This window comes from Phyllosticta citribraziliensis, assembly GCF_038025025.1.
Source record: "Phyllosticta citribraziliensis strain CPC 17464 chromosome Unknown J3D65scaffold_1, whole genome shotgun sequence".
Lineage (NCBI taxonomy): Eukaryota > Fungi > Ascomycota > Dothideomycetes > Botryosphaeriales > Phyllostictaceae > Phyllosticta > Phyllosticta citribraziliensis.
Genome location: NW_027117338.1, coordinates 3,373,591 through 3,386,945, shown reverse-complemented (window position 1 = coordinate 3,386,945; position 13,355 = coordinate 3,373,591). Strand labels below are relative to the sequence as shown.

General features: G+C 56.4%; 3 protein-coding genes across 3 annotated transcripts; 1 reads left to right on the top strand and 2 right to left on the bottom strand.

Annotated features, from left to right (window-relative positions):
* Positions 1-1,274: 1,274 nt before the first annotated feature.
* J3D65DRAFT_545262 (uncharacterized protein) lies at positions 1,275-2,510 on the top strand (the record flags this gene model as incomplete). The annotated part of the gene is made up of 1 exon (XM_066796757.1): positions 1,275-2,510. The coding sequence occupies one exon, from the start codon at positions 1,275-1,277 to the stop codon at positions 2,508-2,510; it is 1,236 nt and encodes a 411-aa protein (XP_066660401.1).
* A 1,486-nt stretch (positions 2,511-3,996) lies between these two features.
* J3D65DRAFT_51339 (kinase-like domain-containing protein) lies at positions 3,997-6,250 on the bottom strand. The gene is made up of 4 exons (XM_066796629.1): positions 5,676-6,250; positions 5,256-5,617; positions 4,880-5,205; positions 3,997-4,801 (listed from the first exon to the last, which is right to left on the bottom strand). Exons 1-4 carry the CDS (start codon positions 5,993-5,995, stop codon positions 4,451-4,453), a joined length of 1,359 nt encoding a protein of 452 aa, XP_066660400.1. The 5' UTR covers positions 5,996-6,250; the 3' UTR covers positions 3,997-4,450.
* Positions 6,251-7,811: 1,561 nt separating this feature from the next.
* Positions 7,812-13,302, bottom strand: J3D65DRAFT_611963 (uncharacterized protein). The gene has a single exon (XM_066798973.1). It carries the CDS (start codon positions 13,148-13,150, stop codon positions 7,943-7,945), a length of 5,208 nt encoding a protein of 1,735 aa, XP_066660399.1. The 5' UTR covers positions 13,151-13,302; the 3' UTR covers positions 7,812-7,942.
* Between the last annotated feature and the right edge of the window lie 53 nt (positions 13,303-13,355).

Sequence of the window (13,355 nt, the reverse complement as noted above, 5' to 3'; positions counted from 1 at the left end):
GAGGGAAACTTGTGGTGTTGCAGCGGGTTGAGGGGCTGGTGCAGGTGGGGGCGGCACAGCGAGCGGAGCGCGAGAAGGCTGAATGGAAGGCTGGAGGCTGGAGAGCGGAAGGGCGAGCGAGGCGGCGAAGACGACGGCTCTCTGCAGGTACGGATATGGCAAAAATAATGGTTCGGTGGTTCTGGGCCTGCGGTGGTGTTGCGCCACGTCCAACAAGTGCGTCGATGGGCGTGTTGTGATATTGCCGCTTTGGGAAACGGGCGCACCACAGGAACTGGGGCCTCCTAGCGACGAGAGAGAGAGAGAGAGAGAGAGAGAGAGAGCAGTACTCTTCACGGCCGCCCAGGCATTGGAGCAAATCAATTGAACGACGGTGTTTCTTTTGCTTCTGGTGCACTGTAGAGAAATCCCCGTAGAATAAATGTCCGTAAAGACAGCGTAGCGAAGGTCAACCACCAGACCCACACCAGCCGTGATGGATCTCCGTCGGGTCAGCGCACGAGCATATGCGGGTGATTGACAGCCAGATATCCACCAAGCGACGACGACTCCCTCACCTCTCGACATGTCGTCCATGTCCATGTCCATCCTGCTGACAGACCAGACCAGACCCTCTTCCGCTGTCAACCCCAAAAGTTTCATCCCTTGCGCTCCCATGGTTACCTCGCATCCGCTGGTTGCCCGGCCACACGAGCACACGAGGGCGAGTCAGCCCTGTACCTCAGCTACTGTCCTGTACCTATTATCAACGCCAGCGCCCAACGCCCTCTCCTCACACCTGAAGTCCATCATGGCCTGATACGTGTCACGGTCGGGCACGGCTGCCATCAATGTTTCTCCTCGACTTTTTATTCCTCAACCACCGCCGCATCTGCCTGGGACTCGCCCTCACGCTCGCTTCTTGGCGACTCGGCCCTCGGATTGCCCTGTCGCTGCGTCCGCATCGTCCAATAATCGAGTCGCAGTCGCCATCGCCATCGCCCTCGGTCCGCCATGTAGCTTGTGGAATGCCCCAGACTCCCCGGAAGACATCGCGAATCGACCTCCAGAGCCTCTCGTCGTCGCCGTCGCCGTCGCCGTCGCCGTCGCCAGCAGCCATGCGCGCCGCCCGTGGCCATCGCGCTGCCGCATCCGTGCCCACAGACATCACATCACGAGCCAACCCGCGCTCTCATCCCCCAGGCCTGCCTCGCCCAGCTCCAGCTCCAGCTCCAGGCCCAGGCCCGTCTTCCTCCAATTCCACCTCCTCTCCCTCCTCCTCCTCCACAAACATCATGTCGTCTCACGGCCGCTCGCTGTCCCACGCCGACGCTGCCTCTCGCCACACCAAGCGCCTGTCGCTGAATTTCCCCGTGCAGCCCGCCGCCGCCAACCCCAGCATTCCAACGCCGCGTTCTCGCCCTGCCTCGTGGATCGGCACCAGCCCTGTACGATCCCCCGAGCACCCTCCGCACTCCCCGGACGCCAACTTCTTCACCGCGCTGGCCGCTCAGGAGCGCCGCGTGCTCGAGCTGCGCGAGGAGCTGGCCAAGGCCGAGGATACCCTGACGGAATTGAAGAAGCAATGGGCTACCCACGAGGCCGCTCGCCTCGGCCAAAAGGGCGTCTACGGTTTCCACCCGCTGCAGCCCGTCGACACGGTCCTTGCAAACGGTCTCTTTGACGACGATCCCGAGGGCCCCAGCTGGGCCGAAAAGGAAATGGAGCGGAGGCGGATGATACTGCATGGCCAGCGTCAGTCGAATCGCAAGGTCTTTAGCGGCTCGCGCCACACCCGCACCCTCTCCCTGCTGTCGCCAACCAAGTCTGCCGACGATGGCTCCTTTTCAACCGCCATGGACGCAACGCTGGACGAACCGTCAATCAATCCGCCGCGCGGACGCTCGTCTACCACCCCTGTCGACTCCTCGAGAGAAAGAACCGTATCGCAAGATGGCACTTCGGAGGCATTGCTGCGGACCGGTCGTCAAATGGCCTCCGACCTGAAGGATGGCATCATAACGTTCTGGGGAGATTTGAGGCAAGCGGCTATTGGTGATGAAGCGGCTGCCAGTCCGCCGCGGAGCACTCCGCATCAAAACGGGAGGCGTCTCACCAACGACGCCGGCCTCAGCCGTTCCAGGACCGTCAACACGGGCAGGAGAAAATCGAAATCCATCCATCCTTCTGGTGATAGTTCGTCGCTCATCGATATTGAGACCAATTTCTGGAAAGAGCATGGTATAGAAGCCGTTAGGGCCCCGCAGCCGGCCATCACCAAACCCACTCCAACAAAGTCGCCGCAAAAAACGCTGCGCAGCCAACCAAGCAGCCAGACTCTGGATGACGCGTCCGGGTGGGAAGACTGGGATGCGACGGAACCGGAAAAGGAAAACTCCAATTTTGCTCCCGCGCACTCCAGCAGCAACAGCTCCGTCTCCGAACTGCGCACATCAACCCCCGAGTCTGAGCGCAGCAGCCCGCGAACCAGTACCAGGTACGTAGCCACGACGGCGGGCCAGGTACGTTGATGCTGTGTCATAGCGTTCATGCAAAGCTTGCTTGCTTGGTGGCTTTTTTCGTTGATAGCAACTAACCCCTGTACCGCCCCCTCGTTCGTCACGACAATCCACTCAATTGACACTGTTCGGCAGCTCCTCTACTCCTCACCACCCGCGACAACACCCCCAACAGCTCTTCGCGGACGAGGCGATAGAAGCTCATCGGGCGGGAAAGCCGCTGCTCAATTCCACCACCGCTTCCAGCAATCCCCGCCACACTTCAGCCTCCACCACCGCCACCGACAGCCCGACTTCCACCACCACCACCACTTGGCGCGCCCTCAACAAGCTCGCACCTAGCTTGGTGGCGACGGCCTCGTCGCCTGGCAGCCCGCTTCGCTACATTCTGGATGAGTGGGACAGCATCGTCTCGAGCCCAGGTGCGACGAGCCCGACCGCGGCGCAGGCCTGCATGGCCGAGGCGGCGGCATGGGAGGAATATCTAAGAGGGACGGGGAATCTCGCAACTAATGTCGAGGAAGAAGTTGAGTCTGGAGTCGGGAAGAGTGCCTAGAGTAGGCGTCATCACATTTTGGTCAGGTGAGCGAGCGCGTCTGGTGTTTGGAATAAGATGGGGTGCGGTGGAGCATTCTTATCTATTCTTTCTGTTCTCTCTGTTCGGTTCTCATTTTTTCTGTCATCGCGTCATACTGCTTCGCGTCTTGTCGCTGCGTTTTGCGCCAGTCTTGGTCTTTGATTTTGCCCCCTGCGCCGCGCAACGAAACGACACAACGAAGCAAACGAAACACGAACGAGCGAAACGAAACTTGTTTTTTTATTCTTTTCGGGGCGAGCGATCGATGTAAAGAGCGGCCAGCGCGTTATGAGACACGGTTTGGTTTGTTTTGGTTTGGCTTTTTGGTACATGTACTGTTTAGCCCATCTTGTTTGATTCCTTGCACGCACCCACGCCGCCGCGGCGTCTTGTGCAGCGCCGACGCGCGAGAATAGAATTGGATGCGTCGTCGTCTTTCGGTCTTGTATTCCTGCTCCGTCTCGCATTTGCCTCAGTTCTGCTTTATGGTCCACACGTGGTTGCTGAGCGGTCGTGTGGCAGAATGCCTGCTTATATGTAGTTGAAGAGAGGGAGAAGTAATTCCGTGTCAGTGAGACGAGCACGCCCGAAGCCTGCTGTGATTCTTCCTTGCTTCTCTCTCTCTCTCCCCCTCACTCACGTGTGTACTGACACTTCTGCTTCCTCCAACTCGACACACTGAGCCCATCCTACCTACCCACCCTACACATGGCTCACCCACGCATCCCACGAAATCTCCAGGGAAGGGGGGAGAAGGTGGTGAAGACCCGTGGCGCTGCTGGTGATGAGTTCGAAGAGCAGACAGCGCATCCTCCACAGCTCGACGGAGCGGCTCTGCTACGTTCCGAGGTCGCTGAAGCATAGCGGCCCTTTCTCAAGGTCCTTACATAAACCCGTATGTGAGAGGAAGCGGGGACGGAGAATATGCCGCGGGAATCGACGCGGGCTGCTGACCGTCTCATCATCGCGACGTATGTCGGTCGAGACGGGAGACTGTTGGATGGCGAAGGAAGGGCACGTTGATGGGGAAGTGTTGTTGTTTTTGGGATGGGCGAGTTTATGCTGTCAGCCAGATCTCTGAGCGCTGGCGTGCTGAGTCACGTCTTCGACCAGCTTCTCCCTGAATGAGACTGGAATTGTGCAAACTGTGAACGCATACAGAGTCAACATGTCGAGGCTGAAATCTGGTGTTTGCCTGTGTCGCGCAGAGTTCTGGTATTTTCCCTTTGCGTCAACCTGGTCGACGACGTCTGCAAACCACGGATCCTCCAAGATTTCAGCGGCAGACGCCCTCTCCTTTGGGGCTATCCGCAACATCTTCCCGACGAGTGAATGCTCCTTGTACTGATTGCCTACTCTTCCTCTTTTCGTTAACCTACTCCACGTCGTCTGCAAGCCACGGATCCTCCAGAATTTCAGCGGCAGACGCCCTCTCAGCTGGGTCTAACCGCAGCATCTTCCCGGCGAGCTCGGCTACCTTGGCAATGTCGCTCCGTGTCAGGTCCCCTTTCTTTCCGTCGGCAAAACAGATCTCCTCCAGCCGTGTCTGCAGTGTGCGGCCCGACGGCTCTTGCGGCGGCTCTAAGTCAATCGTACCGTTCGACTTTTCGCGCCAGCGGTTTGGTATCTCTTGATCAGAAAGCAAGTCCAGGATACGACGCATGTGTGGGGCGGGTTGGGTCGTGTGACTGTCAAGCAGTGGCTGGCCTGTCGCTAGTTCAAAGAGCTGGCAAGAAAAGAAAAAAGAGTCAATGAGGTCATTCTTCGGCGGGATTGCATCGCAGATTCGGTGGTTTAGCCTTACCATGCAGCCCATACTCCACATATCTACTCGATGACTCACGTCATCCGGGCAGGAGACGGCTTCAGGTGCTTGGCACACGCGCGGCGAAGTGAGACTTTTTGGGCGCATCGATGCGTCAAAGCTTTCTCCAAAGTCGAAGATTTTGACATTCGACCACTGCGACGAAAGCTCCTTTGAGAATTTGCATGGTTGGACCAAGTACTCGGGGAAACAGTTGAGTGGAAGCTTCTCCTTGACCACCTTTTCCCCAAGTTTCTGGCAGAACTCTTCCTCTGTGAGATGGTCCATTGGCGGCAGCGTAAAAGCCACATTGTGGGTGCGAATGTCTGAGCAAAGTCAGCGCCAGGCATTGGGCGAACCAAAGAGTGAAGCGAACCTCCATGCGCAATGCCCTTGGCGTGCAAAGCTCGAAGACCAAGGAGAGTGTCTTTTGTGATCCGCTTTAAAAGCCGCTTAGAGAGCATTGCGTCCTCTGCCTTGCGCTGTTCAATAAATTCGGATACAGTCTGGCCTTGAAGCTCAACAACGAAGCAGTCGTGGTTTCCATGGTACCCTGCAAGGCGGAAGTGGTCATGCACAACTGCCAATCGATCCAATCCAGTTGCCAAATGAGAATTTGCTGGATTCTCATCAGATTCGCGTATGCTCATGAAGCTTTTCTCCCTGTAGGCCCGTCGGGCCATTGAACCCCCTTCCTTTGCAATGCCCGAGATTTTGAGTGCAACATATCTCTGTTCGCTGTTCGCTATGAGCTTTGATTCTTATCCAAGCGCCGCTAGAGAACATTGCCACGCACCGATTGTCTTTGGCGGCCCAGACAGTTGAACAGCGGCCCCATCCCAGCTTGTGCAGCACAGTATACCTCTCGTCTTGAAACTTGTCGCCCAACTGGACAGGCAAGTATGTATACCAACGACGCAAGTCGGGAAGCCCATAGTAGTAATCAGGTTCAGTGCCATCAAGTTCTTTGTCGGGCGGAGGCTTGACAACCCATACGTGCTGGTAATTTTGAGAAGCGCAACGGCGGGGGTTGACGAAAGTTTGGCTCTTCTTGGTGGCAGCTCTCAGCAATGCACGAGCTGTGGACGCTTTGCCAATCATGCCGCAGCTGAGCATGGCAAAGATCAAGTCAACAACACTAAAGAATCAGCCTCGTCGGGATGGCGGGAATGTTGCGTGCGTGATTTTTGATGGAGGGCACTGGTAGGTAGACCGACGTCCACCGGGCCGGCGGTGGTGGCGTTGGTCGACGGTCCGTGCATCGCCCAGGCAAACTGATCGCGCATCGCGCACAACGAACGTCCCGAAGCCAACTACTACAGAAGCAAATAAACGCTCCCACGCATTACCAGGAGGTCTGATATGTTGCGACATCCACTGTGCGCCTACGAATCTAATAATGGAGGACAGAGTCTCCATGTAGGCAGCAGAGTCGTCGAATAGCCGAAGCGCTAGTCCGTAGTTAGTCTAGCGTGTCCGGCGGGCACCGCCTTTGGCGATACCTCAGTCCCGCAACCACTCACTCAATACAACACACCTTGATTTCACTCCCTTCGCGGACGTGTACCTCTCCAGACTCTCGGATTTCGCTACTTTACCTACGCGTCTACGAGTAATTCTTCAATCGCTGATGTCGCCCGTCTCCTCTCGCAGCAAGCCAAGGTGAAGACTATGTCCGAACTTCCTGGAAGCATCGCATCAGAGCGGCTGGTCAATGTGGTTGAAAAAGCAGATGATGTGGATGAGTCTGGGAGTGATCGAGGACTCAAAACGCTGGATGGTGGCGAAGAGCGTTGGCAGGTTGATGTCCTGACTATCTGCATTGACACGCGTCGATATCCTGCACTTTCCAGTACCTTCTGCTCCATCAAGAATGTAGTCACAAACACTTCCCATAGGACCTCGTGATGAATTGACCACGAGCAGCGGAAAGACTTTCTGCCATGTGCCTACCTGCACGGAACACAGTCACAACTACTCCTCATAGGCCCTCGTGATGAATCAACCACGAGCTGTAAGAAAAGCTTTGGCGGCATGTGCCTGCCCGCACGGTGGCCTGAGAAGAGGCCAAATCGATAAATAGCGCCCACCCACCCGCCTCGGCGCCGTACTTCAATCGACTCAGAGTTTCATTCCATTTCTAGACATGGACACCACCACTTATGGATCGACACTTTGGATCGACGAACCCTTCGTTCTCACTTTTCCTTGTCTCCTTGTCTGCTTGTTTAGAGTTGCATGGCGGACCTAGAAAGCTTGTCATGCTTCTTGAGCTGTCCCACATTGCCTCATAATGTTATTAGTCAGAAGTGTTCACTTCAGCATCACTTCACATTGAATCACTCCAACAACACCTTTCAGTGTCTTTTTCACCAGGAAAAGGACCACCCACGGAAAAGTTAGTGAACTGTGACAAAAGCTGTTTTGTACTCACTGCCCTGAAGTGGACGGTAGTGCGCGCCTAATGTTGTGTCAGTAGGTCAAGCTCAGTACTCATACGACTGCGTTCAACTCCGCGCTTGCACGACACCTTGCCCCATAATCTCTCCGCATCACGCACCTCAGGCGCAGTGACCCTTAGACTAAGTAACTCCAAAGGTATAAAGGCAGCTTACTTGCCCCCGCTACTTACACTTCACAACTGCCTGTCCCGTGCGCTTAAATGACAGTATCAAAGCCCCGTTCATACTGGCTCTGCTTTTCTGGTTGGGGCAGCTCACCCTGAAGCTGTCACCACCAAAATACTTTGTCTTTGTGTTCCTTATTCCAGTATCTTTCTGTTGCGGTGATGCTTTGCGAACGCTTGTCATCGTCTGCCAACAGTGTCCAGCACTGTTTGCTAATAGCGACGAGCCTCGACAACAACGACGGGAATGCCGGGAGGCTTCACGGGCGGCCGCATCGTCACGAAATCCACAAATCGCGATGTTACCTTGGTGGAAAACTGGATTGGTGCAAGACCCAAACGCTCATTTTGGTCTTCCCGTACCTAAACACCACAGTATGAGCAGGTGGAAGACATGAAACCCGCTTCTTCCCTACCATTCCCACATACACACCACACTACACGTCCCCGTTGATCTTTGCAACCGCACCGCCGCCACCACCACCACCAACCCACCAGTCCCTCAGCCTTCTTGCCTCCCTCCTCTCCTGATCGCCATACTCGACCGGCGGGCCGTGGCACTCCTCCCTCGACGCGCCGCTCTCAGGGTTGTATCTGCCACGCTCCACGTCACTCGTCCCTTTTTGCTCTGTCTCCTCCGTTTCGGTCGACCCGTTTGCGTTGTCCTCAGCCTTGGCCTCGCTCGCGTCCTCATCATCTAATCCGTCGACCACGCCAGTCAAATCGCCCCACAGGGGGCTATACGTGTCAGCCCAGATGGGGCGGAGCGAGTGCATGATGTCGGACTGGCGCTTTCCCTTCTTAGCTTCTTCCTTATCGGTGTCCCGCCGCTTCTGCGAGTCGTCGCCGTCGCCGTCAACGTCGCCATTCGCTTGAGGCTTGTTCTGGCTTTGGCTCCATGTATGGTCTTGCTCCGCTGCCGCCCGCTGCGACAAGTTCTTGCCATACCTAAAAACGCACCACGCGCTCTCCGCTGCGCTGATGAGTCCGACCTTACCCTTGCGGCTCTTGGGCACAAAGTTGCGCAGCAGTACCACGTCACCGACGTCGCACTCGGGCAGCGCGGCCTTCCAGGGGCGGAACACCTGCACCTGGACCGACGTGGCATCAGCGTCAAGACTTTCATCTGCAATGCGGAATGAGGTAAAGTAGTCTTTTGGCCCGGAAGTGGCGCGCTCAGGGCGCTTGGTTGCGCGGGTGCATACGGCGAGGACGTCGATTTGAGCCTGCGAGTTGAGATGCTGTGGCAGCGAAGAAAGCGAAGTGAAGTAGCCGAGGGAGGTGCGCAAGCCCTGGCTTTGTGAAAAGACTGAGCGCTGGGACATTTCTGGCTGGGAGGATTCGTATAGGCGGACTCTTTCGGAAAAGGTTGGCGAAGGCGATTTCAATTCCTCGACCGACTTGACGGAAAAAGATGGCGAAGTTGGTTCGGCTTGACGGTCCGTTTGAGAATGGCTTGCAGGAGGCTCGACCAAGGTGGTATCTCCCATCGTCGTGTCGGCGTGCTCTTCATGCTGACTTGCCCGTTCTGTGGTTTTGAGACCTTGCGTCTTTGCTTTGACCTGCGTGAGATCAAACCCTTCAGCAACATGACTGGCTTGCGTGAGCTGAGGAGTCGGCGGCAAAGTTTGCTCCATCTCATTTGCGGGAAACGAAGAAGGCATATGCGCGTTTTGTTGGCTCGGTTCAGGAGTAAGGAGGCTCTCCTGAGGTGGCCGACTGGCAGTTTCGTCACTAGCAGCAACATTTGGAAGATCTTGAGAGTGCTCGAAATCCTTGGCGGACGATGTCTTGCCATCTTCCATAAGCACATCGTTGTCGATGGATTGACGACGCTCCTCGCTAGGAGCAGTCTCCATAGCATCGGGAGCGACTGGAGAGGAACGATCCGCCACTCGCCTTACAGTTGATGCAACGCTGGGGGATCTTTCAGGCGAAGACACTCTCTTCTGTGTCACAGCATCTTCGGCCTGCGTGAAATCAGACGGTGTCTCGTCTTCCAGTGGTGGAGACGAGGTCATTCGATCCCGAAGCTGCGTCGAGAATGGCGCCTGAGACGTCTGCAAAGCACGCATCAAGCTGGGGTCGTCAACTAGCATTGAAGAGTGTTGTTGCTTCTTTGGAGTGCGTTCCACATGCTCGGGCAAAGGGGACGATGACCGAACAAAAGTGCGGACCATGTTGCGGAAGTTCTCTACGGCTGGAGTGCCTTCCCCAAAATACTGAGACATCTCAGACGGTGCCCTTGAGGACTTGTCCTCATGAACCCCTTCAGAGGACTCAGACGGAGCTCTTGCAGTTTGCTCGACGCCAGGAGAGGACGGCGCAAGCTCTTCGATTGTAGACACTGGAGGCGGCTTCTGCGGCGTTTGATTCTTCAGGCCCTGAAACTGGGATGGGCGTTGAGAAAGCTCTTCAAGTGGCTTTTGCGACAATTCCTCCAAAATTTGACTGGTAAAAGGACTGGAATAGCGCTCGTTCTCCCAAGGCCGAAGTCGGGCTGCTTCAACAGGCGGAGAAGATCTCTCAGCAGGTGCAGCAGTCTTTTGCGGATATTCCTCCACGGAGTTCGTCGTCGTAGCTGTTGAGTGATTCTCATTGTCTTCAGAGAGCTTCGCATCGGCAGCTTCCGAGGGCGGCGACGACGGCTTCTGCGTTGAGACAGACGCCGTCGAATCCCACTCGCACTCAGAATCCTTGACCTCTGTTCGCCTTCTCCGGGATGAAACTCGGTCGGCAATGGAAGAGGCCTGAGAGGCAGGTGTCGCAATGAGGCGATGGCGTCGCGGCGTGCCGCCCTGAGAAAGTTCCGTTTGGTCGAAATCTGAGAATGGGGTCCTGAAGCGCTGCTGCGAACTTTTCAAGGGACTGAGAGCCTGAGAGCCTTGCTTTTGTGGCGTTTTCCGCTCTGCTGGCTTCAACTGGGCTTCCAAGGGTCTTTGGGAATTGTCTTTACCAATCGATACGGGAGCTGGGCCAGTGATGGTAGCTTGCGGCGTTGATTTGGTCGTTGTGGCTCTTTCAGTATCAGACACGTCCTCATCCTCAGTGTCACTGTCCAGATCGATGATGGTGACTTCAGGTTTAGCGGGTGTGGGTGTCGATTTCACAAAAGGTTTCTCAGCAATATCAATGACCTCTGATGGTGGAGGAGCGACATTGGCGTCGCGGGTGGGCGTTTGTTCGCGATCCTCTTCTAGGGATGGCGCAAACGAGTCCTGCCCATCAGGCTCTGCCATCGGAATGTCCGGTGGATCAGAGTCCAAATTCGGCATGTCCCAGTCATCGATCATTGGAACATAGCCGTCGTCAAACGAGAGCGACTGGGGCTGAAAGTCATCGACTGCGTCCTGGAAAATGGGAGCATTGTTCGCCCCTAAGATCTCATCCTGGGCCGTTTCTGACAAGTCGGAGACTGCTGGTTGAAGGGCTTCCGGTAGGCCATCTGGCTGAGCTTGGAGCGATGGAGGCGCTGCTTCTATAGTGCGCTTTGGCGACTCGAGACTCTCCTTGTCTGGAGAAACAAGAAGCTGGGAAGGTTGTTGATTCTCTCCCTCGAGCTTGTCTTGTACCAAAACATCCATCCAAGGTTCTTTCGATGGGGACCTTGCTTGTGTTTGACGCAGAGTTTCCGAGGCAGTTGTAGTGGGTCCAGTGCTAGTGGGTTTGGCCATGTCGTCGTGACCATCCTTTTCGTTGTCAGTGCCGGCAGGTGGTTGCTCATGGCCGACGCTAGAAGCCCTGCCCGGTATCATCCTGGACAAAAGAGAGCCATCAAGGCCAAACGTGAACGGATCACTCAATTCTGGCATTCCCTTCAAATCGCCCAGACTGCTATCGATTGAACTCTGAATCTGATCAAAACCAGGGTAGATAGGAGAGATCATGCTGAAGCTGGTGTCTTGTAGTTGTGCGTCCTCCGGCTCTTGCTCTTCCGCCACAACCGAGAGCTGTGGAGGTTCAAGTGGCGCTTCTGTCTCCGTGGCTCCTTGAGCTTGAGGCAGAGGACGCGCATCCATGTATGAGGTGGGCTCCGAAGCGCTTGTTTCAGGGAACGGAGATGGCAGGGGTAGGTTGATGGAAGTCACAGGTTGCAACTGGGGCGTCGGAGGTGCACGATCGGGACCTTGTGCGGAGGACTGCGGAGTCCGCGGCGGCGTTTTTGTGGCAGATTCATCAGAAGCACTTGGTCGAAGAGCAGGTGGAAGCATGGCGCGGGTACCACTCGACTGGGGTTCAGCCGCATTTCCGGCTGCTTCCTGTTCTTTGCTCGTTGTTTTGATTGTTTCCTCCAGAGGCAGCCTTTCTAGCGGGGACCGAGCGACTTGACTTTCGGCCGTGCTCTCCTCGCTCTCGGAGCCTTCATCTTCATCAGAGTCGACTTCAGTCGGTGTGAGACTTCGGTCAAGCTCTTTGACTTGGAGAAATGCGTCGTCGGAGTCCTCCTCTGTGTCGCCCGAGTAATCCTCCGCTTGCCTTTGCAGCACCGCTCCGGGTACGAGAAGAGGCGGCTCATCTTCTTCCGTGGAAGATTCATCTTGTTCTATGGCTTTGAGCTCCTGGAAAGAAAGTCGCCCTTCTATCCTGTCCTCGGGCTCACTGAAAAGCTCGTCGACCTCGGTGTTCTCCTCAGTATCGCCCCTGACGAAATCGTGTTGAGCAGTCTCCTGCAGGAACTGCTGGTCGATCGTCTCTTCTTTCAGCTGCTCAGCCGCCTCGCGAGACGCTGGGCTTGGAGAGATGTTCAGGTGGTCTTGGACTGGTTCATGTTCAGGGCGCTCAAGGACAAGCTCTTCATTCTCATCCACTTCAGTAGCGGTGCTGGTTGACTTGGGGGTATGCAGGGTTTCAGCTGGTCCAGCGGTGACCATCTCTTCGGGAGAAGGGCTCATGGCGCCATCCGCAGACAAGACCTCGCCCTTCTCGGGAGAGGGCGTCCTGTTGGCATACGTCCACATGCCCACATTCATCCACGACTTTCTCTTCTTCCTGCCCTTGCCTTCCACATATCCATCCTCGTCGGCAAAAATGTCTTGACCGTCTCGCGCCGAGTCAAGAGAAAGCCTAGAGCGCTTCAAAAAGGCAGGCGAAGCCCATGATCCCATCTTCAAGCCTTCGCCACTGAAGCGTCCGACAATCTTGCTCGGCGTGTCGTACACATGGTCCTCCTCCACCTCTTCCGTCTGCCGCTCAGGCGTCGATTCGCTGCGTACGTCCAGGCTTGCCAGCAGCTCGCCATCGCGCCAGGCCCTGAGACGCAACGCGCGCCGGTATCCAAGCTCCCATTCGACGCTCTTGCCAGGCGTGCACACCACCTCTTCCTCTCCACTACTGGCCAGCCATTGTATGCTCGGCCCGAGCCGTAGCACGACTACATCTCCTATTCCAACGCCAGAAGTGGCGACGGCGTGGGCTGCATCGGCGAAGAATTGCACGCGGACCTGGCCGCGGCGGCGGCGCAGGCGGAAGTCGGGCTCGGCGAGGAGCAGGGCGCAGGAACGAGTGCTCGAGCTGTATGGCCAGACAAGCGTCACAATGGCAACAATCGACTGCGTGGCGAGCGATGGGAGGCCGGGGTGCAGGGCCGAGATGGGCAGGCGCTTAAGATCTGGAGTATTCGACGCGGCGGTGGTGTTGAAAGCCATGCTGACTTGGTAGCGATATTGCGTAGCTATCGTTGGGGAATTGTCGTAGACATGTCTGTCCCGGCGCTGGTCGACTGATGCGCCGGTGGCGTTCGCAGACAGGGAGGATTCGCGAGGTTAGAGGTTAGGAAGTCGCGTCGCGCGAGTTGAGCGGAGGTGCGCAACGAGCACGAAGGTGCGGGCCGGGCCTACGTACCCGGCGATC